The following is a 27345-nucleotide window of genomic DNA, read 5'->3' as shown; positions in this document are numbered from 1 at the left end:
CCTAGTACAATGTTTTGTACATGACAGAGATGCAATACATATTAATTAAGTGAATTAATGAAAAATGTGTGTGGAAATATTCATGGGATTTTTAGAATATATGTATGAATTAGATTTGTTTTAAAAACCATTAGACTATGAAAAAATGTTTCATGTCTTGCCCACCTCCATTATTGCAACTCCTCTTTGAAATTTCTGTCCCCTTTTTAAGGGTCTAATATCGGAGGCTTAGGACACAGTCATCTTATTAAAGATAATATCCTAAGTGAAAAGGCAAATAAAAATTCTTTTGTGAATAAATACCAAAAGACCAGAAAAGAGATGGTTTATGTATAAAGCATATTTTAGTACAATCTGCATTCCCAGACACTTTCAATCTTTCCATAAATAAATAGTCAGTGGAACCAATTAAATATGTGGAGATCAATGAGGAAGAATATCATTATTACCTGGCTCTTGAGGATGACAACTTGCTTGCCACTCAGTTATTGCACTTGACAGGCAAAACCAGAATCATAGTTAAATTCAACCTGCTGCCTACACCTTACCTGAATCTTTGTATAGTTGATCATGGCTGGAGAAAAACAAGCATTGGAACTCATTTTAAATTTATGATCCTTAAGTAAGATCACATTATATTTCTCTGGTCCAATTCAGTTTTGTACTCTCCTGGAGAGCTACACACTTTTCTCAGATTTCTGGTACCTTCTTGCTGATTCTTGCTCTTAGCTGATTAGTTTGCTTCACATTTTACCGAGAACAAGAGGAGCCAGAAGAGAACTTCCCAAGCATCCAGCACTGCATCTGCTCACTGCTCACTGGCTGCATCTGTGCTCATGGTCTATGCTTTGCCTCCTGTGACTATTTGATGATTGGTCTGTGCTCCTACTTAAGAGCCACTCTCCACTTAGGCACCAGGTTCCCTCCTTTTTCACCTTTCAAGAACGTTCTTCCAGAAACTCTTCTCTAACTTTCCTACATCATTATTTTCCCTTTTTCTACTGGATTATTTCTAGAAGCACACAAATATCCTATTATTTTACCTTCTATTAAAAGAATCCTCTCTCTGTAGCATGTTTCCTCCAGATACTAGCTCATTTTTCTATTTACACTGACAGCAAAACTCTTTAAAAAGACCTGTCTTTTCAGTGTGGCAATTCCTCAAAGAACTAAGGACAGAAATACCATTTGATCCAGCAGTCCCATTACTTCATATGCCCAAAGGAATATAAAGCATTCTGTTATAAAGGCATATGCATGCGTATGTTCATTGTAGTATTGTTCATAATAGCAAATACATGGAATCAACCTAATGCCCATCAATGATAGACAGGATAAAGAAAATGTGGTACTCATACACCATGGAATACTATACAGCCATAAAAAAAGAATGAATTTATGTCCTTTGCAGGGACATGGGTGAAGCTGGAGGCCATTATTCTTAGCAAAGTAATACAGGAACAGAAAACAAAACACTGCATGTTATAAGTGGAAGTTAAATGATGAGAACACATGGATACATAGAGGGGAACAACACACACTGGGGCCTATCAGAGAGTGGAGGGTGGTTGGAAGGAGAGGATCAGAAAAAATAACTATTGGGTACTAGGCTTAACAGCTGAGTGATGAAAATATAATCTATACACCAAACCTCCATGACACAGTTTTCCGATATAATGAACCTGCACATTTACCCCTGCACTTAAAAGTTAAAATAAAAAAAGATTTGTCTTTCCCTCCTTTTCCAAGACAAAAGGAGGGAAGATCTTCCTAGTGAGTGAAGATTTCCTCTGATACCACAGGCATATATACCAATACCTGTCCCCTACCTTTACTCTCTCTCTCTCTCTGTCTCTCTCTCTTTCATTCTCTTTATATTTCAGTATTTATGATGTGCTCATAGAGCCTGGTGTATTCAATGTGTGAATATGACCCTTCACCAGAAGGTGTGACTAGCTAACACACAATATACAGAAAGTGACCGTAAACTATAGCTCCACTGATCCCTTCTCTGAATTTGGATATTGACATTTGTTGATGGGGGAGGTGGTGAGGGTGGTGGTTTTGTAACAAAACAGACAATTTGGGAAAAGGCAGGGATTTAGCACAGTAGAATGGGCTCCTTTGAGCTGGGAGGTTCTTATGAAAGACCTGGCAGGTAGAAAGTATTTAGATGGGCATAAAGGAGGACAAGACGTCGATGGGCAGGGAACCTTCTAGCAGGCTAAGAAAAATGGTTGGCACTGAAGGCTTAAGTTGGGGAGGTTGGTGTTCTTTATTTATTTACTTTCCTTTTAAAATTTAGCCACTCTATCCTGGAGCTGACCTAGATTCTGCAACCCAGTGTAATTATGATAATTTTGGAAATTTCTAAATATATAGATAGAGAAACTAAAGGAACAACCACTGAATTTAAACACTTTCAAACATTACTTTATCCCAAAAAACAGGCAAATCTGCCCAAGGATGTGAGTGGCAGTTCTGAAATACTGGGCTTTTGACTCTTTGTTTATTGTTTAAAAATTAGGTTTGGGCCGCCGGGCACAGTGGCTCATGCCTGTAATCCCAGCACTTTGGAGGCTGAGACGGGCGGATCACTTAAAGCCAGGAGTTCGAGACTAGCCTGGCCAGCAAGGTGAAACCCCATCTCTACTAAAAATACAAAAAAAGTTAGCCAGACATGGTGGCACATCCCTGTAATCCCAGCTACTTGGGAGGCTGAGGCAGGAGAATTGCTTGAACCTGGGAGGCAGAGGTTGCAGTGAGCAGAGATTGTGACACTGCACTCCAGCCTGAGTGACAGAGTGAGACTCCTTAAAAAAAAAAAAAAAAAAAAAAAAAGTTAGGTTTGGATCACCTAAGCATGTTTATTAGTTAATGTGAAAGCCAGCCCTTTAGTCAAAGTACTATTTTCACTCTAGGTGGAAGGCTGATGGTCATGTGACTGCAGTGTTGACTGGTATCCCTGAAGACATAGGCCACATCATCTCCTTGTCATATCACTGAAGAGTTTATTACTTTTTTCCTTCCAGTACCAAAGTTGGCTTCTAGTCAGGCTGCTTACAAAGTTTCTATTTCGGGCTCAGCTTTGCCTACAAGTCATTCTCTTTCTTGGTTACATATTCAAGTGGATACTTACCAACCTGTTTGGACCATTCCTCACCAAACTCTCTCTTCTAGAGGAATTTTTTAAAGCTATTTAACCCTGTAGGCATACAGAGGCTTACTGTACACATACAGTGACAATACTAGACATCAGGAATAGGAGAATCAGGTTTTCACGGTAGCATTGCTATGAAAGCAACAGCCATTGGTATAAGCACTTAGCAAACCCATTATGTCTTCCTAGGGGAAAAGGTCTCGATGTCTTAATGAATAAATTAACAGGAGCAGAGACAAAATTTACTGTAATTTCTACAGAACAAAAATCATAATTTGAGGAACAGAACTCTATAGGGAGTAGGTAGGTAACATTTCAGGACCAAATCAATGACTGGAAGTTAAAAAAAAACAACTCACAATTTAATTTTTCTCCAATTTTTCCAACCTTACTAAAAAAAGTGAGGGACCGTGGCCTTTCTGCAAATGCTTCTCTTGTTTGTGATGCATTATGCCTGGGTCCTCCCATTACATTAGTAGATTCTCAATTATACACCTGAGAAATTTTTCCTAAAAAGCAAAGGCAATTAAATACAAATCGTGCTTAACATACCTGAGTATGTATCAACAAATTATGCAGATTTTCTGAATACCTTGTTCAGTCTATCCCAGAATTTTTCCATGGATTTTAAGCATACTGTTTTCTGGGCAATAAAGCAGAGAACAGAGAAGCTTCCATAACTTGCTCTCCCACTTGCCCTCCTACAGGTAGTTCTCAACAAACTTACACAATGCCAGCCCCAATCTGTGGCCTTGGAGGCAAAACTTGTTGGAATAAATGATGCAAAAGGAGATCATAGAAAGTAAGGAAACTTGCAGTTCTTTCTTTTAATGAATTAGGAAGTAAACAGACTCTCACAATAGGCAGGATGCATGCTGATTATCAATAATGCATGGGGTGGATGTTATACCGTTTCCCTCTCTGTAGGTTTTGAAAATTGGATGCCATCACTGTCTTTTTTACCTCCAAAACTAGCCTTTCTTCAGCAGCAGTACTCCCTGCTGAGGATAAAAATCAGCGGTCTCTTCTCTCAAATAATTAGAGTGGTTGCATTATTTTTCTCTTCTTGCAAAAATCAGGTTTAACCATCAGACTTGCTATGTCAGAAGGAAACGGTTAGGACCTTGGCAAAGACTTACAAGCAATAAGAGGTTGCTAGTGCCTACCTTCTATTCCATACATGTACATATGTACTGAGCCCTACCTCATTGCACAATAAAAAGAAAGAAAAAAAAAAAAGAAGAACCAAATCTATAGGTGACATATGCACTTCTTGCTGAGGGCCTATGCAGCGTGGTGAGTGGGTAGGAACAGAACTGAAGTTGAAGGGAGAGGTGGAAAAGGAGGTTGCCTTTTTCGTGCCCAAAGGGGATGACCTTCTGAACAGGTGGAATTGCCAGTTGTTAAGGTCTGGTAAATGTCAGGGAGTGAAGAGGTAGGAGTCTAGCAGGGCCATGTTTTCAACTGTACCCTGAACAGAAATGTGTGCAAACTCGTCATCCATCTTAGTAGGGTGAGAGGGCAGGGCATATTGAGGAGAGGAGGAGTGTTCTTTCTCAAAGCTGACTAGTTTCTGTGCCCTGGGAAAGGAGAGAAACACGTCTGAGCTCCTTGTTATGTGGTTGCAAGGAAAGGTAGTACACACTGCCTCCATTTAAGGCGGGAAACCACTTGGTAATGCAGCCTCTCGAATGAGGTACACTAACATTTAGCTGCCAGCTGCAGAGGTACTGTTCCTGCAAATTGAGAACTATATTTCTAGTAATGGGGGAATGCCTTTACTTCTCAAATAGGGGTACAGGCGCTCTCAAGGCATGCAGTACTGTGCCAGGGGTTGTGAGAAACCTTAGGATCAACACATGGCTTCTTCATGGAGTGCTAACTTTACTTTGGCAATTATAGCAAAACATTTAAAATGTTGAGGACCACCCGAATACGTAAACAAAATCAACAAATCCTTTCTCTACAGATGAGCCAATCTTAAAAAAATATGAGAGTAGGATATTTTTATAAACTGTGATTAATTGTAAAATGTATGATCACTTTGAAAAAGATGGTGACAAGAGTTGGATTAATGCTGAGGTCAAGTTGGAGTAAACAGAATGTGAAACTGAGGTGACAACAGTTATATTAAAATTGTTAGCCAGCTTGGTGAAGGTTTCATACATGGCTGCCTAGTTTTCAGGGGCTGCCACAAATAAACCAGTCCTTTCTCCAGCAGCTGGACTTTTCAGTGCTACTTTTCAGTACCCCTCAAATCACCCTGCAGCCATCTCCTCATGTGTATAGGTTCGGGCCCATTAAGCCACTCCTAATCAACTCATCTTTACATTAACTGAAGTTCAACTAACCTTTTTCACTGTTGTGCCTCCCAGTCCTTAATTATGTGTACTTTTTGGATACAGCTCCATAAGTTTCAGAATGCAGAGTTTAAATAAGTACACAAGTCACTGGTAAGAGAATAAGTGTGGGATTTTACAAGTAAATCCGAGATAGTGATTGCATCTCACAAATGTTAGCACCACTGTACTTTCCAGAGCACTGTTACAGCCTAGGTTGACACAAAGATTGGAAACCAAGGGGTTATGCCAGAAAGTGTCAGGTAATGCATGAGCAGGAGGCAGATTCCACCCATGATATTTGAAGCTGACTTGGAGGTGGATGGGGACAAGTTACAAGAATTCACAGAGACCCACTAAGAGCTTATAAAACAAATTCCAAAAAATTCAGGAGGAAGCTAACTTCAGAAGCTGAGGTGTACTGAGGAAACATTAGGGGAAAGGAATGTTGATTTACTTATGGGACATAATGATTTGTGCCAAATATCCACTTTCCTTCTGGTTCCAGCTGTGCTGAGGTGCTGAAATAGAAGGTATTTTTCTTCCTGTGATTGCTAAGAGTGTTACATATTTGGGGGCAAAATTTATATCATTCGATTCTGATTATATCTGAAGTACTTATATCAGAGTCAGCTCTAATTTAGTCCAGCATCTCTGTTTTCTGGAAGTTTGTGCTGTCCACGATTATAATATTACAAACCACACACTGCCCTATGGTTTTACTGCTGTCATGTAAACTTAATCTCGGAATATGTTGGGAATTCTCAGTAAAGACAATTGCATATATATATATAGATTGTTTGTTGCATATATTACCAAAAATGAATGATATTCTCAAGCAGAGCAGGATTGGAGGAGATCAAACAGTAACAGCTGTATATCTTTGCCTGTTGACTTTCAGATGCATAAGGACCTACAGTTCCCTCAGAAAAGCCAGGTAAACTTCATTCTGGGTACTTGAGGACTGAAGCATAGTAAGAGCACTCTGCCACTGCCTCAATTTGGGCAAATAATTAATTTCTATTTGCTCTAGTTTGTAACTTGAAAAGTAGATAATATTTTCAACACTATAGTTTTTGATTAGTGCTTGCCTATTATGTAGCTGTATTTCAAAAATTAAGTGAGAAAATAGATGTTAGTGTTTCGCAGAGAGCCTGGCACATTGTTACCTGTTTTTATGATCTAGTGCCACTCCATTCTGACGGTTAGGGCTAGGTCTGGTAGGAATTGGATTGCCTGATTTAACAAATAAAAACATAGGACCAAGTCAAATTTAAGCTTCAGATAAATAATGAATATTTTATTTTTCAGTAAAAGTATGTCCCATGGAATATTTGGGACATCGTAGATGTATATGGACAAAATGTTCCTGTTAAAAGACAGAGATCTTCAGACTACATTAAAAAAAGTTCCCGGCCAGCGCGGTGGCTCACGCCTGTAATCCCAGCACTTTGGGAGGCCGAGGCGGGCAGATCACGAGGTCAGGAGACAGAGACTATCCTGGCTAACACGGTGAAACTCCATCTCTATTAAAAATACAAAAAAAATTAGCTGGGCGTGGTGGTGGGCGCCTGTAGTCCCAGCTACTCAGGAGGCTGAGGCAAGAGAATGGTGTGAACCTGGGAGGTGGAGCTTGCAGTGAGCCAAGATCGCACCACTGCACTCCGGCCTGCGCGACAGAGCAAGACTCCCTCTCAAAAAAAAAAAAAAAAAAAAGTACCCACGATTTGCTGTTTTAAGAGACACATTTAAATCAAAAGACACAGAGGTTAAGATTAGAAGAATGGAAAAAAGTTATAATAGAAGACTACCAATCAAAAGAAAGCTGATATATTAAAATCATAGGAAGTCAGAGCACTGCTGGTAAATATTAATAACCAGCTCTGGGGCATGGGTGAGATTTCTGTCATTTGCTGCTTTCTCTGTGTTAATATTCTGTCATGACTGATTTCAAGCCACCAACGTGACATAATTGCACAGTCTGGAAAAGGTGTGCCCAATTGGCTCTTGTTAGTACAAGCCCGTTCCAGCAAACCATGGACAAAGTTCATTGTTAGGCAAAGTTCTTCTGCCTAATAATGACATTGTCTGCCTAATAATGACAAGGTAGTGATAAAGACAAAGACAGGTCACAATGAAAGTTAAAATTCTATGCACTTAATAATACATAAATATATAGTACAAAGGTTGATAGACAAAACAGAAAATAAAATCCAGAATAATAGTAGGTACATTTTAAGATACCTCTCTTAATTGATGGAATGAATAAATTCAGTAAGGGTAGGGAAGATTTGAAAAACATGCTCAAGCTTGACCTAATGGACATGTATGAGGCATCATATCTACAAACTATAACATATACCTTCTTTTCAAGCAGAGGGAAAATGAACAAATATTGGTTATATACTGTACTAAAATCCAAATCTGAATACATTGAAAAGGACTGATATCATATGCATCATGTTCTCAGACTAATAGAGAAGTAAGCTAGAAATTAGTTTGAAAAACAGATGGAAAATCTTTAGACATTGAAAAGAAAAAATTATTCAAAATAACCCATATGTCAAAGAGGAAATAATTATGGTTATTAGTATTTTTCTGAAATGATAAAATTACTACATAATAAAACTTGTGGAATGAAACTAAAGCAGTTCCTAATAGTACAATGATATCATCAAAATGTTTATTTTAGAAAAAGGAAAAGCTAAATATTAATGACCTATGCATCCATCTCAAAAGAGTAGTGTAAGAAAACAAAATAAAACCAAAGAAAATGAGGAAAAACAAAGATAACAGAGAGCAATAAAATGTGAAAGAGAACATAAATACAAATGAGAAAAAAGAAATATAAAAGTCAAACCTTTTTGGAAAATACTGATAACAAAGACAGGTAAACAGACAGATAAGATTGATCAAATAAAGAAGACAAAATTAACCAATATCAGAATTGAGAAAGAAGAACATTATGCTTTCTACAGACTTTCTATGAAATGTTCTATAAATATACAAAAATTAGCAAGAAGATATAATGAATAATGTTTTATCCATAAATTTGAAATTTGATATGAAATGCATAAATTTGTAGAAATATGTAACTTACTATAACTAACTCAAAAAGAGGTAGGATAATTATTATCAAAACCTTAAAAATTGAGTAGTCAAATATCTTTCTACAAATATCTTTCTCTGGCTTTAACAGTGGATTCTATCAAACATTCAAGCAAAATGTAATTCCATTTGCACACTACTCTTATAAAACTTGATAAAACAAATATGAGAAAAAATTTATGGTCGAAGCTTGCTTATGAATATGAGTGTAACAATTAGAAATAAAATAGTAGCATATAGAATCCAGCAATGTAAAAGCAATGTATGACCCAGTTTGATTTATCTCAGGAATGTAGGGTTGGTTTAATATTTGAAAGTTGATTAAGGCAATTTATCACATTAATGAATCAAAGGAGAAAAACCATTTGGCAATCTCAATAGATATAGAAGAAACAATAAATTTTGATGTTTATTCGTTATTAAAACCTCAACAAATTAAAATTAGAAGCTTTATTTACTTGGTAAACAGCATTTACAAGAAGAAAACAAACAGGCAAAAAAAGCTAAAATAAGCATTATACTTAATGATGAAATGTGAAAATAGTCGACAGATATTTGAGCTGTTCCCAGGTCTTGGCTATTGTGAATAATGCTGCAATCAGCATGGGAGCATAGATATCTACGGGGTGCTTATTTCATTTTTGGGGCATGCACCCAGCAAAGGAATTACTGGATAGTATGGTAATTGTATTTTTAATTTTTTGAAGTACTTCCATACTGTTTTCCAAAATAGCTGTAGTAATTTACATTTCCATCAACAGTGTTCAAAGGTTCCCTTTTCTCCATAACTTTGCCAACAATTATCTCTTGTCTTTTTGATAATTGCCATCCTAACAAGTGTGAGGTAATAGTTCATTGTGGTTTTGATTCACATTCCCCTGATGATTAGAGCACCTTTTCATACTTGTTGGCCATTTGTATGTCTTATTTGGAAAATTAACTACTTGGGTCCTTTGCTCATTTTAAAATTGGGTTGTGTTATGACCAAGACATGGAATCACTGTAAATGCCTAGCAATGATAGACTGGATAAAGAAAATGTGGTACATATACACCACGGAATATTATGCAGCCATAAAAAGGAACAAAATCATGTCCTTTGTAGGGACATGGATAGAGCTGGAAGCCATTATCCTCAGCAAACTAATTCAGCAACAGAAAACCAAATACCACATGTTCTCACTTATAAGTGGGTGCTGAATGATGAGAACACATGGATACATGTCAGGGAACAACACACACTGGGGACTGTTGGAAGGTGGGAAGAGGGAGAGCATCAAGAATAATAACTAATGAATGCTGGTCTTACTACCTAGGTGATGGGATGATCTATGCAGCAAACCACCATGCCACATGTTTACCTATACAACAAAGCTGAATATGTGTCTCTGAACTTAAAATAAAAGTTGGAAAAAAATCCAAGTACTAAACCTGCGCAGCCCATATGCAATGTGATGAGGCATGCAGCAGTGAGGCCTGGGGTGCTTGTGCACCAGAGGTTGGGGCCTGCAGCGGGGAAGAGATTCAAATCTGCTTGTGAGGTATGGTTATGTAGTAGTCATGTAGTGCTTCCTAAAAGTGGGGCTTAAATTGCATACCAAAAATAGAGTATAAGCGCCCTGGCTAGATAGCCTAGTATGCTACTTCATAACAAATTTAAAAGATAAAATACTCATGTTGCTTCAATTTTTTTTTTAATATTTCAGTTAAAGATTTCTTTCAAAATAATGTTCTTTTCTTTTTAAATTTAAAAAGTAATGTTGCAGTCTGGTTAGTCCCTAGATCAGCTAGGTCTGAGTTCTTGTCCCATGACCAAGAGGAATAAGGCATGTGGCCACCAGAGAGTGAACAGAATATGATTTACTAGGCAAAAGGGAAGCTCTCAGCAAAGAGAGGGGGCCTGAATACAGGTTGCCAGAAATGGGGCTGAGTTCTGGGTCTTTTATGTGGCAAAGACAGAGAAGTCTTCTGTGGGTTCTGTCCAAATGGGAGGGGTAAAATTCCCTCCTAAGGGTATTGCATTTGCATGTGCCTGAGGTTGACCAGAGGAACTCCATCTTGGTTATTACTCATGAGTGCCTAAGTGAAACCCATGGAGGGGTGGGGTGGCTAAAACCACAATGCTAATGTTATGTTAATGACATTATAATGAGCTGGGCTAAATTAAGGACATTTAAGGTGAATTATTGCACCGGCGCCTAAGTCGGGACAGTCCCTTCTGAGCAAAATCCTGGCACAAGGGGAAGTTCTTAACCACATATCTTCCTATTAGCTGCAGAGGCAGTGTGGGTGCTATCCTGTGGTTGTGCCTGTGAACACTGCCCTCCTCTATCCTTCTTCTGATACCCTCTGTCTCTATTTGCCTAACCAGCCCCTAATTGTCTCCTATCCCAGTAGTACACAGTTATTTTAGAACATTTAAAATGATGGAAGTATAGTGAAGAAAATAAAAATCACCCAGAAATAAAATCGCTGGTATATTCACATATTTTTTCAATTTTTTGTTTGTACATTATTTATGTACCTATATGTTTCAAAATTGAGATCATATTGTTTGTAAAATTTTTAATATAACATTATGTCATCTTTCCAAGTCACTACTAGTCTTTGAAAACTTTTACTTTAAATAGCTGCATGTTATAAACTTTAATAATCATTTGGATTGTTTCTATCTTTTCCTAAATAAAAGTGTGCTTCAGTAAAAATAAAATAAAAAAAAATAGAGTTGTGTTTTTTTCCTTTGTTTGATTTGGTTTGGTTTCTTTGGCAGTGAATTTTGTGAGTCCTTAGCATATTTTGGATATTAACCCCTTACAAGATATATGGTTCGCAAATATTTTCTCCCAATCCATAGGCTGCCTTTTCATTTCGGGAAGGTCTTAAGGAAATTGGTTGTAAATGGTGTTAAAGTCGTAGGTGGATAGAAATAACATTAGCAAAGACATGAATTCATTTTACTCTCTCTAAAACAAAGAGAATAAGTGTTTGGATAAATTCAGAGAAACGTTGAAGTAACAAGAAGAAACTTCGAATGAAGCCAAATGACTTCTATTTTCTCGGTAAGTAGAAGGAGGTGATAATAATAACAGCGGTAGTTGCTATAGCCATCTTCGGACTTAGCATTTATTGAGCATTTTGTATCAGATACTTCACTAAAAACTTTAGCCCTTTGAGGCAAACACGGCTATTATTATTTTTATTTTACAGAAATAAAAGAAAACCATAAGAGGGAGTAATATTTGAGATTGAGCAATTTGCCAACGGAACAAAATTAGTAAGTAACAGAGCTGTTCTGTGCAGAATGAAGTTCTGTGCAAGCCTTAGAGCTTCTTCTCTTAACTACATTGTTATCACTGCTTCTGTGAATGAAGGGAAATCATGCTGCAGGCTCAACAGGAGAGGAAAGTTTTGAAAATCTGGCCAGGGGACTAGTTTAGGGAATCAGATATAAGTATGACTATGGAATAGCTTGTAGGGCCTAGCTAACTTTATAGTGCAGGAATTTGTTTCATGGAAACACTCTGTTTGAGTTTCTTTAATAATACTTGTAGGCTCAGGAATGAGAGTAGAAAAAGCAAAAGCTAAGTTCCTAGAGTGAGATTAACAAAGCCAATGGGACAGAGGTCAAGGAGCAAGATTTCTGTTGTACCACCAAGAAGACTGTTGGGAGTGGTTCAGTGGCAAACTATAGGACCTAGGATTTATGTGAGCCTATCGAAGCCTGGAATAGGCTGAAGGATTGGACAAAATGGCAGAGGCTGAAGGACTGATGTTTTGATGAGAATAGGATCAGCTCCATTAGAAAGAAGGCAGGGAAATTATTGAAAAGGAGGTGTTTCAGAATCTTATATCTCCAGAGGCTGAAAAGACTGCAAATCTGGAGGTGAAATTTCAATGTTTTGATAGTGGGGTAGGGGAGTGATATTTTTGAGGGGGGTAGTTTTGAAGAGATTTTCCCATTGTGTCAAGTTACACCCATTAGGCAATGTCCTGCCTTTAGATACACAACACACTCTTAAACAAGGTACTTACTACTAAACTTATACTTTAGTCATGGGCATTTAAAATGACACTATCAGGAAACAGCTCCAGTTCTTTGAGGAGTTCACGACATTACACCTTTTCTTTTTAAGAAAAAAATAGACAACCTAAGATAGGTGCCTCCATTTCTAGCACAGAGCTGAAGGATCTGACCAGCTGTTCTGAGATCAGTTATGAAAACAGATGTCAGAAATGGTCCAGAACCAGCAGTCATCTAGTGGTGTTAGCAGAGGAAAGTTGGTTTTTGGGTTAATAGTAAAAACCATAGTAAGTCCACTCATCATATTACAGTGGACTGATTATTATTAATAGATGAAGTAGATGTGAGATATAACTGGATATAGGTCACATCCCAACTTTGGTTCTAACCTCTCACCTCAAATGATTTTAGAAATATTACTTAGCACTCTGCCTTGGGTTCCCAACCATAAAGGAATGAAAATTAGTTTGAGCTTTTATTTAAAAAGATATGTTAATCTAAATGATTGTTAACATAATTACTGTCTGCAAAGTGTTTTGATCAGGTCTAAACTGATCTGGGTACAATGCGTTAATAATAGTGTCATAGTATTTCATAGTTCAACTTAATTAAATGTGTCATTTGCTTGTTTAAAAATGCAGCAGGAAGCTTAAGACAGACAAATCAGTCCTACATGTGTTATTTTCTTTATGTAGTTAAAATATTTCTGAAGCAGAAACTTTTCACTAATTTTGAGGTTCTGACTTTTCTCCACAAAATTTCTTTTGGTTTAGTTTTCCTTAACTCTTCTCCCGGGGGCAATTATGAAAATAGATACTGACTATGGTGAAGAGACTTAAGATGGCTGAATGAAGAAAACGAAGTCAGAATGAATTAAGATGACTTTACAAAGGCGCACAGAGAGACATTGTTTCCTCAAGAATGACCGAATGTAAATGGGAAAATATTTATCGACTGACTACAACCATATGCTTCCAGGCAGCACTGCTGTTCTGTAGCTCTTTCATATTCTTTTTACATTCCCTATGGTTGGAAGAGAGGAGCCATAGAGGGAGAACATTCTCAGTAAATAATTACGGTGGAACATTCTCAGTAAATAATTACAGCAGCGCATTCTGCTGCTAGTTCAGAGCTTGACAGCAGCATTTCCATGTATAAATTCTTATTACCAGGGCTGTGCCAATCAATCTCATCAACTCATTGTGAGATAAGCTTGGACATTCAGGTTGCCTTGGACCCAAAGCAGAGTGCACACTCCTCCTTTATTACAGGTTTCATCTGCCTTGGTGCTCTTGTTTTGTGAGGCTGAAATCCTAGCCTTGGATGAGATGATCTTCTTAGACAGAGAACTTAGGTCCAGTGGTTGCTGAAAACTGTCCACTGTGGAAGATTAAAACTCACATTTTGGTCAGAGGCCTTCTTTCCTTTCAGCAAATTGCTTTGTGTTTTTCTAAGGCTTGGTATCACAGGTTCCTTCCCCATGACTGCTGAGGTCTTTTCTGCCCTTAAGCAAGAAGGGGTGGTGTGGATGGAGACCTCAGTTACCCTTGAGTGTGACACTTTATAACACAGTGAGGAGACCAGGACTTTTAGTATGATCATTACAACATGTATTCTGAATTAAAATATAAGCCTAGAGACTCTTGTGAAAAATAAACTTTCTTGCTTCAGATGAATTATTTTAAAACAGAATAAAATATGTGAAAATGATTGTGGCACCAAAGGTATGGAGAATCTGAATTTCCAGACATAATTAATATGCAAATGTAGCTGATGTTCAAGGTGGTTGCCTTCTCATGATTAACAGAAATGGCTAAGAAAGTAGTAGGTCATTTCAGTCCTGTTTAATTAGCTCTCACATGCAATAGTCCCTTAGTGACACAAGGATAAAGGGGCCACAAGGCAGCAAGTGCTTTTTATTACTAAAGCAAATATATAATCTAATAAGTGGTTTCAGGTGTGCTGCCACAGATTGTTCATTTGTACATGAAGAATCTTCAATTTACATAGTTTCAACTTTAAGGACATCCTCTCAGATATAATTGAAGAAGAAAGTCTGCCTGGGACCGTTGAATGACACTGACTTGAGACTAGCACAGATGAACAAAGTATAGGAGCTGTACAGTTAATGTGCCTACTATTCGGCAGCTATCTCAGGTATGTTCTCTGTTAATGAAGCCACAATGAAGCAAAATACCTTTTGTGTAATTTTATGAAATGGGAGCACACATCAATAGTAAAGGATTGGCAAGAAGTGGAGTGTCTAAAAATGCAAATTTCCTGACATTTCACAGCTACTAAAATAATTATCCTACCTTGGTGAACTAATAATAACTTGGTTAAAGGTTTCATTTAGTATAACCAAATGTAATGCAAAAGACACATACTAAGATAAACACTATTTCCATTTTAGGACTTGCCAAGGGTAAATTTTCTTTCTTCTCTTTCTCGTACACATTGAATGTCACAAGGAATTAAATGAAATTATTTATATGAAATGGAAAAGTAAGAACATAAAGCAGTGATGTACATATCAGATGCAACTGGTATTTCCATTATGAACCTCAAAGAAAGGAGCCTTGGTATCTTTATGAAGTAGTTGTTCTTTGAGCTCTTCAACTGTCTTTTGTTGTGCTAAAACAATTTTATTTAATGAATGTTTTGAAATCAAAGCTATGTCACCTTTATGTATCTGTGAAAAACTACATTCAGAATCTGCAGAGCTTAAAGGAAGCTTTTTGAAATATTGGCATGTCTTTAAATCATTGTATATTCTGTATCTAGCATAGTATTGGGTATATAGTAAGCATTCTGTAGAATCAAATTGGTAAAAAGTCATCTAAGGGCATAGGAAAACTTTTGAGAAACAATTTGGCAATATGAATCAAATACCATAAAGCTGTTTACATTGCTTTGACCCAATAATTTTGCTTTATTGAATTTATGCTGAGTCTTAAATACTGAAGCTTATGCACAAAGCTCTTTATTGCAATGTTATTTGCCGTAACAAAATAATTAGTAACAATTAGTTTTCATTTGTTGAATATTTAGACAAAGCAAATCTTGACACATTTACTGAAAGAAACATTATGCAGCCCATAAAATGATGCTTGTCAAAACTAGATGGCAATGTGGAACATTCTTATAACGTAATAAAACTACCAAAAGGCTGACATAAAATTTTTGTGTGAGAGAACTGCAATTTTGCAAAAATTAAATACACATACCTATAAAAAGTAGCGCTAGCATAGGTTGTATTTGGATGGAACTATTGGCAATTTTCATCTCTTTAATTTTTCAAAACTGTGCATCTTTTAAAATGAAACTGTTGAATTTAACTAAACACCCAATCATTATGCTTAGCAGCTAGTTGTGTTGAATTGAACCTTTCTTTTCTCTCCCCAAACCATTTTCTATGTAAATATACTCATGGTGGTTAATTTGTTACAAATAAGAAACCAGTTGGCTGAGGTAAAACTTTAATATAGACCTCGCTAATTAAAGATTAACATATATTCACAGATCTAACAGATCTAAGATTCTTATGAAATAAAATGCCTTTAATGAGTAACAAGTTAGGTTTTTTTTTTTCTTCCTCCAATATGGCTAACTGGAGACATTGGATGCCAGTTCTCCTTAGAAAGAAGACTCGCGGTGACTCACGCTTGTAATTCCAGCACTTTGGGAGGCCGAGGTGGGTGGATCATTTGAGGTCAGGAGTTTGCGACCAGCCTGGCCAACATGGTGAAACCCCACCTCTACTGAAAATACAAAAATTAGCCAGGCATGGTGGCAGGCACCTGTAGTCCCAGCTACTTGGGAGGCTGAGGCAGGAGAATCGCTTGAACCCAGGAGGAAGAAGTTGTAGTGAGCTGAGATGGCACCACTGTGCTCCAGCCTGGGTGACAGAGTGAGACTCCATCTCAAAATAAAATAAATAAATAAATAAATAAATAAATAAATAAAATAAGAAAGAAAAAGAAAGAAGACTCAAAGTCACAGTTGAATAATTTTACATAGACTTTCAAGAGGAAAGTGCTGGAGCCTAGTGGAGAACTCACCAGAAGTAACTAGGGCACAGGAAAAGAAGGAAGCAAGAGGCTGTCAGAGATGAAACCCAGAGGGGCTTTATTTCATGAAAAGGATTTGTGGGAGTGTTTTGTTTCTCCTTGCCCTGGTGGCAGATCCTTGGTATCTGAAATGTCAGAGAGCTCCTCTGTCCTCATGAACACAAACACTGGTGTGGGCAATGATCTGGGGACTTCTTGAGGGCATTGCACCAGTATACCAGCATGTACAGGGTTGCTTGTCCTCCTCCTCTACCCAAACTGCAGTGGCAGGCACAATTTTCGGGCTACATCCATTAAATGACTGAGTTCTGCCCAGGAAATCTCAGCCCTTGTGTTTTCACATTGCCAATCCCAGCATCTGCTCAAATTGCAGCAGACACATAGGGCTGGGTGATTCCAAGGGAGCTGCAGTATTCCTCTTGTTCCAGCCCTCATGGAGTGCTGCTCCTAAAGGAAAAGAGAGTGCAGTGCACTAAGCGAACACCTCTTTGGACAAAGGAGCCCGAAGTGTGTTCTTTCTGGTGCTCAAGAGCTTCCCACTTATGGACTGAGAGTAACTGCACTGCTTCCAGAGGAGATGTGGGTGTTGTGTTCAGCCCTATGGGGAAGAGTATGGTTCTACCCCAGCAGCCAGGCAGCCTTAGTGCTCAGGCACAGGAGTGGAGAAGGGGACTACTCATCTCCCTATCCCACCCACTGTTGTGGCTACAGTTGTGGCTGCTCCTCCTGAAGGTTACAGCATGTGTAACCTTGCTAAAATGAAGGACAGACATTCTAGGGGTAGAATGGAGGACAGCCATTCTAGGGCTATTAGAGATGACTAGAATAAACTCCCAGAATGGAGGACAGCCATTCTATGGCTGTTAGGAATTACAGCATCCCTGCTGGCTGTGTGCCTACCAGACTGGGGCTTGCAGGAAAGGTGAGGTGCTCCCGTTCTCTACACAGAGTGGCAGTGTTCCTGTTGCATAGAACAGGGCTGAGGGAGGAGGTTCTGCACCATAGATATTTCAGTGGAGAGCCATGGGGCAACCTTTTTTTTTTATGGCTGTTGGCTAAATTGGAGCTTGGAGATAGGCAGTGGTGTCTGTCCAATCTTAGTGTCCTGAGAGCTGAGACAGGAATGTGACAGGGAAGAAGACTGTGTTTCTGTCTGTCCAGACCATGTAGATGCGGCAGCTCCCTCTCGTCCTTGGGGAGACCTCAGCACACTTCACCAGGAGCTTCTCTTGCCACCAGTTAGGGCTTATTTGTGCGTGCCATTGGGGTATCCAAGGCTGGGCTTGGCAGTCCAGCTCCACACAGCATTGTCTCTCACTTAGGTGCTGAGGGAGCTCAGGTCACCATGCATTCCTAGATCAGCCTGTTGCCTGGGATAATGGAGACCCTCTCCTGGTAAACAAAGATCAAGCACATACCTATCAGCTTCTGCTTCAGCTGGCTCTTACCAGTAAGTAAGTACTACCTGCTGGCCTGGAGATGGAACTGCACAACCTAATACACAATCTGCTGACACAAGTGCACAGTGCTGGCTTCCTGAGACCTCAGCCATATTGGCACCATAGGAGACATGAACTTGCTCATATGCCTAGTACAAAGGCTACCTATAACTAAGGAACTCATATAGAGTCATTGCCACTGAAAGCACCCAGAACCAAAGCCAAAAGACTATTTTTCCCCTTCAGGATGTAACTAGAATATATATACAACATACATTATAGTTACATCCTGATGGGGAAAAAAATCCTGTCCAATGCAAATAAATTCAAAAACAAAAGAAGAGGTAGTTTATGCAGGTAGGAAGAAGCTCTGTTAAACCATTGTGAAAAAACAAAGGGTTACAGGATCCCCAAAAGATCACACTAGCTCTCCCACAAAGGATCTTAACCAAAATGAAATCTTTGAAATACCAGATAAAGAAGTCAAAATATTGATTTTAAAGAAGCTCAATGAGCTTTTAGAGAAAGTTGAAAACAAATGCAAAGAAATCAGAAAAACAATTCAAGATATGAATAAGAAATTTACTAAAGAGATAGATATTTAAAATAAAAAAACCTGGTAGAATGTCTGGAAATAAATATTCATTGAAGGAATTACAAAATGCTGTAAAAAATTTTAACAATAGACCAGACCAAGTGAAAGAAAGAATATCAGAGCTTGAAGGCAGGTTTTTGAATTAACCCAGTCAGACAAGAATAAAAAATTTTAGACCGGGCACGGTGGCTCAAGCCTGTAATCCCAGCACTTTGGGAGGCCGAGACAGGTGGATCATGAGGTCAGGAGATCGAGACCATCCTGGCTAACATGGTGAAACCCCGTCTCTACTAAAAACTACAAAAAAAAAAAAAAAAAAAAAACTAGCCGGGCAAGGTGGCGGTCACCTGTAGTCCCAGCTACTCGGGAGGCTGAGGCAGGAGAAAGGCATAAACCCGGGAGGCGGAGCTTGCAGTGAGCTGAGATCCAGCCACTGCACTCCAGCCTGGGCAACAGAGTGAGACTCTGTCTCAAAAAAAAAATTTTTTTTTAAAAAGACAAAGCCTTCATGAAGTAGGAGATTACATAAAACATCCAAACCTATACATAATAGGTATTTCAGAGGGATAATAAGAAGTAAAAAGATTGGAAAATATAATTTAGGAAACTGAGGAAAATTTCCCTAATTTTACTAGAAATTTAGACATCCAGATATAAGAGGCTCAGAGAACTCCAGAAACATACATCGCAAAATAGACTTCACAGAGCTACGTAGTCATCAGATTATCCAAAGTCAGTGTGAAGAAAAAAAATCATAAAATCAGCAAAAGAAAAGCCTCTAATCACCTATAAGGGAAATCTCATAGTATTAGCAGCAGACTTCTCAGCAGAAACCTTAAAACAGAAGAGACTGAGGTCCTATTTTCAGATTGCATAAAGAAAAACTGTCAACTATAAAATCTGTACCCTGTCAAACTAAGTTTCATAAATGAAGGAGAAATAAAATCTTTCCCAGACAAGCAAATGCTAAGAAAATGTGTCACCTCTAGACCACCCCTACAAGAAATGCTCAAGGGAATTTTAAATATGGAAATGAAAAAACAGTATTTGCCATCATAAAAACAAACATAAATATAATACTCACAGGTGTTATAAAAGTACACAATTGAGACTACAAAGCAACTAGGTAACAGTTAACAGTATAACAGAAAGAAAACTTCACATATTACTATTTACCTTGAATGTAAATAAATTAAATGCTCCACTTAAAAGATAAAAATTGGTGAAATGGATGAAAAATCAAGGTCCAATGATATGCTGCTTACAAAAAACTCACCTAATTGGTAAAACACTCATAGACTGAAGTTAAAGGGGTAGAAAAAAATTCCATGTAAACAGAAACCAAAAGTGGGAAGGAGTAGCTAGACTTATACAAAATAAAACAGACACTAAATCAACAGCGGGAAAAAGAGACAAAGCAGGTCATTATATAATGATAATGGGATCAACTCAACAAGAAAATATAACATTTCTAACTATATATGCACTCAAAACCAGAATGATAAGACAAATTCTACTAGACCTAACAAAAGAGATAGGCAGCAATACAATAATATTGGGGGCCTTTAACATTCCACTGGCAACACTAGAGAGTTCACTGACACAGAAAATCAACAAAGAAACAGTGGACTTAAATAGTATTGTATACCAAATGGACCTAACAGACATTTATGGAACATTCTACTTAACAACTGCAGAACATACATTCTTCTCATTAGTGCATGGAACATTTTCCAAGAAAAAACATATATCAGGCCACAAAACAAGAATCAATAAATTTAAATAAATTGAAATTATATCAAGTATCTTCTCAGAGCATAGTGGAATAAAACTAGAAATCAATCCCAAGAGGAACTCAAAACAATGTAAGTACATGGAAATGAAACAACCTACTCCTGAGTGATCTCTGGGTCAATGACAAAATTATATGGAAGTTAAAAAAATTGAAACTAATGAAAATAGAGACACAACATACCTCTGGGATACAGCCAAAGCAGTGCTAAGAGAGAAGTTTATAGTGTTTTATGCTTACATGAAAAGATAGAAAGATCACAAATTAACAACCTAATGTCACACCTCAAGGAACTAGAAAAACAGAAACAAATCACACCCAAAGGTAGAAGAAGTAAATAAATAACAATCATCAAAGGAGAACGAAATGAAAGGGAGACTAAAAAAAAAAAAGCATCAATGAAATGAAAAGTTTATTCTTCAAAAAGGTAAAGAATATTGAAAGACTGCTAGCTAGATTAACCAATAAAAAAGTGAGAAAATTCATATAAGCACAATCAGAAATGAAAAAGGCAACATTACTACTGATATGACAAAAATACAAAAGATCATCAGAAACTTCTGTGAACATCTCTACCTTCACAAACTCGAAAACTGAGAGGAAATGAATAGATTCCTGGAGACATACAACTTCTCAAGGTTGAACCAGGAAGAAATAGAAATCCTGAATAGAACAATAATGAATAGTTAGGTTAAATCAGTAATAAAAAAAAAGAGCCCAGGACCAGGTAGATTTACAGCTGATTTCTACCAGACATACAAAAAAGAATGGATAAGATTGGATACTAAGCTTACTGAAACTATTTCAAAAAATCAAGGAGGAGGGAATCCTCCTTAGCTCATTCTATGAAGCCAGTGTCACCCTGATACCAAAGCCAGGCAAGGACACAACAAAAAAAGAAAACTAAAGACCAATATCCCTGATTAACATAGATGCAAAAATCCTCAACAAAATACAAACAAATCGAATCCAACAGCACAAGAAAAAGACAATAACCATAATCAGATGAGCTTTATTCCAGGTATGCAAAGATGGTTCAGCATATAGAAATCAATAAATGTGATTCACCACATAAACAGGATTAAAAACAAAAACTATATGATCATCTTTATAGATGCAGAAAAAGCATTTGATTAAATATGGCATCACTTCACAATAAAAGCCCTCAAGAAACTAGACATAGAAGGAATATACCTCAAAATAATTAAAGCTGTATATGACAAACCCACAGCTAACATCATATCGAATGGGGGAATATTTGAAAGCATACCCCTAAGAACTGGAACAAGACAAGGATGCCCACTTTAACCACTCCTATTCAACATAGTACTGGAAGTTCTAGCCAGAGTAATCAGGCGAAAGAAAAATAAAAGGAATCCAAATAGGAAAAGAAGGAGTCAAATTATCTGTTTGCCGCTGATGATATGATCTTATACATAGAAAACCCTAAAGACTCCTCCAAAAGACTCCTAGATTTGATAGATGAACTCAGTAAATATTTGGGATACAAAATCAGCACATAATATCAGTAGCATTTCTATACACCAACAATGATCAACAAGGAGAGTTACAGAACACTGCTGAAAGAAATCAGAGGTGACACAAACAAATGGAAAATTGTTTGATGGTCATGGATTGGAAGAATTAATATTGTTAAAATGGCCATGCTTTTTTTTTTTTTTTTTTTTTTTTGGAGACAGAGTCTTGCCCTGTCACCCAGGCTGGAGCGCAGTGACGTGATAGCTTACTGCAACTTCCACCCCTGTTGAGTTCAAGTGATTTTCTTGCCTCAGTCTCCCAAATAGCTGGGATTATAGGCACCCACCACCATGCCTGACTAATTTTTGTATTTTTAGTAGAGATGGGGTTTCACTGTGTTGGCCAGGCTGGTCTTGAACTCCTGACCTCAAGTGACCCACCCACCTCAGCCTCCCAAAGTTCTGGGATTACAGGCATGAGCCAACACACCAGGAAATGACCATACTTCTTAATCTCCGAATTCAATGCAATCCTATCAAAATATCAATTTTTTTTTCACAGAATTAAAAAAAGCAATACTAATATTCATATGGAACCAAAAAAGAGCTCAAATAGAATAAATAATAAAAGAACAAAGCTAGAGGCATCACATTCATATTATACTTCAAGGCTATAGTAATCAAAACAGCATAGCACTGATATAAAAATATATATAATAGAATGGAACAGAGTAGAGAACCCACATACCTACAACCAGTTCATCTTTGACATAGTCAACAAAAACACACACTGGGGAAAGAAGATACTATTCAATAAATGGTACTGGGAAAATTGGATAGCCATATGCAGAAGAATTAAACTGGACCAATATCCCTCACTGTATATAAAAATTAGCTCAAGATAGATAAAAGACTTAAACATGAGACCTTAAAACTCTAAACATTATAAATGGAAACCTAGGAAAGACTCTTCTGGACATTAGCCAGCACAAATAATTTGTTACTGAGGCCTCAAAAGCAAATGCAACAAAACCAAAAATAGACAAATGGGACTTAATTAAAGTAAAATGCTTGTGCACAGTAAAAGAAATATTCAACAGAGTAAATAGACGTCACACAAAATGGAAGAAAATATTTGCAAATTATGTACCTAACAAAGGGCTAATATCCAGAATCTATAAGGAATGCAAACAACTCAATAAGAAAAAACTAAATAACTCCATCAAGAAGTGGTCAAAGAAGATTTCTTAAATAACTTAAAACAGAGCTACCATTTGACCCAGAAATCCCATTACTGGGTATATATCCAAAAGAAAATAAATCATTCTACCAAAAAGACGCATACACTTGCAAGCTCATCACAGCACTATTCACAACAGCAAGGACATGGAATCAACCTAGGTGCCCATCATTGGTGGATCAAAAAATAAATGTGATATATATATATATACACCATAAAACACTTTGCAGCCATTAAAAAAACCCCAAAAATGAAATCATGTCCTTTGTAACAACATGAATAAAGCTGGAGACCATTATCCTAAGTAAATTAATGCAGGAACAGAAAACCCAATACTGCGTGTTCTCACTTATAAGTGGGAGCAGTTAACACTGGGTCCCCATGGACATAAAGATGGCAACCATAGACACTTGGAACTACTAGAGGGAACAGCGCAAGAAGGAGACAAGGGTTGAAGGACTTTTTCTTCAGTACTGTGCTAAGTACCTGCATGATGAGGTCAATTGTACCCCAAAACTCAGCATCATGCAATATACCTATGTAACTAACCTGCATATGTATGCCCTGTATCTAAAATAAAAGGTAAAATTATTTTAAAAAATTAACAAAGAACATGAACAGATATTTTGCAAAAGGAGACATACAAATGACCAATAAGCATATGAAAGAAAGCTCAATGTCACTAATCTCAGAGGAGTGCAAATTAAAACCACACTGAGATACTATCTCACATCAGTCAGAATGGCTAATTTTCAAAAGTCAAAAAATAACAGACGTGGAGAAAAGTAAATGCTTATGCACTGTTGGCAGAAATGTAAATTAGTATGACCTCTATGGAAAATAATATGGAGATTTACCTAAGAACCAAAAATAGAACTACCCTTTGATCCAGCAATCCCCTGCTGGGTATCTACCCAAAGGGAAAGAAATCATTATATCAGAAAGATACCTGCATTTTAATATTTATTGCAGCAGTATTCCCAATAGCAAAGATGTGGAATCAACCCTAGTGAACATTAACTAATGAATGAATAAAGAAAATAACCATTTTCTTTATTGGTTATATATCAATGGAATGCTACTCAACCAAAAAAATGAATGAAATAATGGCTTTTGTAGCAACCTGGATGGAACTGGAGGCCACTCTCTTAAGTGAAATAACTAAGAAACAGAAAGTCAAGTATCATATGGTCTCATTTATAAGTGGGAGCTAAATAATGTGTACACAAGAAAGACATAAGAGAGTGGAACAATAGACACTGGGTACTCAAAAAGATGGGAGAGTGGAAGGGGAATGAGGGATGAAAAATTACCTAATGAGTACAATGTACCCTATTCAGGTGATGGTTACACTAAAGCCCAGATTTCTCCAGTATGCAATATACGGGTGTAACAAAACTACACTTGTACTCCCTAAATCTATATTAAAAAAAAAAAAACAAGTAACATGTTAGGATTTTTTGTTACGCAATTATCGGACATTGTTTCCTAGAAGTAAGCATATAACAAATGGCAGTTTTTTTGATAAGTTTATTTCATTTCACTTCCTATATATATAATATATTATATATATTAAATTATATGTATATGTAATACATTAGAATGTATATATAATTATACATAATTATATAACATATATAATTAATGTTATATATAAATAATTATATAACATAATTATAAATGTTACATATAAATAATTATATATAATTATATATATTTGGAATTGTTTATAATAGCTGATATGTAATATATGAAAATAGAAAAAATAGTTAAATTAACAGTATTAATGTAACAAAAAATGTAACACAGCTGAATTGCTTGATCAAGTCTATGAAATAGTCAAATTAGTTTACTTCATCAGATTCAGTTCAGAATATACCAAAATCTCATTATTTCTAATTAAAATGATTTTATAAATGTAATTGATAATTTAATGAAAAAGTGAATAAACTTTTGCTTCTTTCACTATTGTTTATACGTGACAAAACACGAAGAAATTTTTTCCAGAAATTTTTTTTCTCCCTCCAAATGCAACCACTGAGAAGTTTCATATAAAATAACTGATGGAATCACAGTTATTTTGTGACTTACACATGCAATGACTATTAATTTTACTTTTTCATGGATATTCCAAACTAATGCTTTAGTTAAAGTGTTTATCATCTTGAAGCTATGTCATCCTTAAAGAAAACCTTAACCTTATTGACTTCAAATGTCTTAAAAAGATTGAGTATATTATAATAGTTAGGCTTATCCTTATATAAAAAAGTCACATTTTCTCCAACAGGATTTTTTTTTTTCTTTTTTTAAATACATTTTTCTTAAAACATCCTGTTTGTGGCTTATTTTAATTTCATATTCAGATGCAGATTTGCCATAAGAACATACACTGCCTAGTTCTTTTATGCATACAACTTCAAAAACAAACAAATTTTGAAGTTGGTTTTCATCATAAACCCTGAAGATGAAGAATACTTGCTATTTTCTAAGGGAAAGCAACTCATGATTTCATTGTGAGAAGGTAAGAAACACTTTTTTTTGGTCTGGCCATAAATGACTTAAAACATTAATTTTACCTTTAGGTTTTATTTATTGAGTTTTGGTGGATAAATGGAGTCAGTTTCATGGATCTACTAATGTTATTTGCATTAATAATAGGAATTTTCAATGAATGTTTTAGAACAGCAAATAGGATGCATTCATCTCTCCTATTATGTTAGTATTCACTGCACTTAAGATCATGTAGTAAATATCAAATCAAGTGAAAATCATTTCTGATAATTAATTATTCAATCAAGCAGGCAATATTTATTCAAGGCCTACTATATACTAGCTCGTGAGATAAATTGGTGGCCTTGTTGGTTCTAAATATTCACTTCTGTAAGTAGATTTTATAAATAAGCAATTTAAAAATAAACATTTACGTAACTTACCTTCGGTTCCTTGAACTTGGAGAAAAATCCAAAAAACAAAAATAGCTCTCCTAGTTTCCAAATACATTCTGGCTTTTGAGCATTGGTAATTCTGATAACAATCAGAACAACCTCAAATCTCATTAAAAAGCAACAGAAATGTGAAAAATAATTAAATACTGGTACCAGATGATAGAGGATAACCTTCTCGGTTTACCTTTGTGAGGATGTTAATTTATGAAGAACAGGTAGCAGTGTCTGTTTCTGGAATAATCTGCTTGTCTTTCCCTCAGGTGTAATCTCTGCTTAAGGGCCAGCTGGAGGAACCTTTATCTCATTAACCTTCTGGAGGAGCATCTGTCAGCCTAGCTCCAGGACCCTGGATGCCGTTATAAACAAGAGTCTACAGACCACTTTTTTCTTAGTTATTCACCTGTTGCAGTGACACAGAGAGCCAGGGGAAGTCCTGCCAAACAGAGAATGAGGCTGACAGTTAGGTTCAGATGTTTTCTAAAATGACATGTACAAGAAACATCCATTAAAAGAGCTTAATTGCTATCCCTGAAAGGATATGGTTATGCAATTTGTATTAGTCTTCGCAGGTAGCGAAGCTGTCTCCATTCTCTTCTGTGTTCTGCTTTATAAATTGCTTTTGATTTGGAATTACATACAGGTGGCTTTTTTGTTTTAACTCTGGTTTTAATGTTTAAAATCTGTACACACTGAGTTTAAGGAGTCAAATACTTTTTTTCTACAAAGTTTGTAAGAAAAAAATTGTGCCTTTCTTCTACCCATGACTTATTTCAAAGGGGAGCCATTTTTACTTCATCAAGCTAATTCTTCTAGTAGTCTCATTTGCACTTCTAAATAACATGCCTCTATTATATTTTGGAGGTTTTCACTTTTAGGTATTATCAAATAATGGATGTTGAGAATAACTTTACTTCCACACATACCCTTTCCACTCACCATAAACATCTTTCCATCTTTCTGCATCAGTATTATTGTAATTTTAGTTTTTGAATGTTTGGTTTCATATTATTTTGACTGTATACATGCTGCATATTGTGGAGCCATGAAACACACTGCAATTACTACTGTATATTGAGCTCTTTCTTGTGTTGTGGATAGACATTGTTCTTAGAAATGTCCATAGATTATTCATAGATTACTCAATATGACAATATAAGTA

At 36.6% G+C, this 27345-nt stretch overlaps 1 protein-coding gene across 2 annotated transcripts in view; it reads right to left on the bottom strand.

Annotated features, from left to right (window-relative positions):
• Positions 1-26241, bottom strand: part of LOC105479430 (interphotoreceptor matrix proteoglycan 1) — a 144844-nt gene extending 118603 nt beyond the window's left edge. For both annotated transcript variants that reach the window (XM_011737379.2, XM_071096827.1), the window contains exon 1: positions 26175-26241. In XM_011737379.2, the coding sequence (XP_011735681.1) occupies positions 26175-26241 (67 nt within the window). The remainder of the gene's footprint in view (positions 1-26174) is intronic.
• Positions 26242-27345: the final 1104 nt, after the last annotated feature.

This window comes from Macaca nemestrina, chromosome 5 (genome assembly GCF_043159975.1).
Source record: "Macaca nemestrina isolate mMacNem1 chromosome 5, mMacNem.hap1, whole genome shotgun sequence".
NCBI classification, from domain to species: domain Eukaryota; kingdom Metazoa; phylum Chordata; class Mammalia; order Primates; family Cercopithecidae; genus Macaca; species Macaca nemestrina.
The sequence above is the reverse complement of the archived record's forward strand: the minus strand, read 5'-3'. Positions and strand labels throughout refer to the sequence as shown.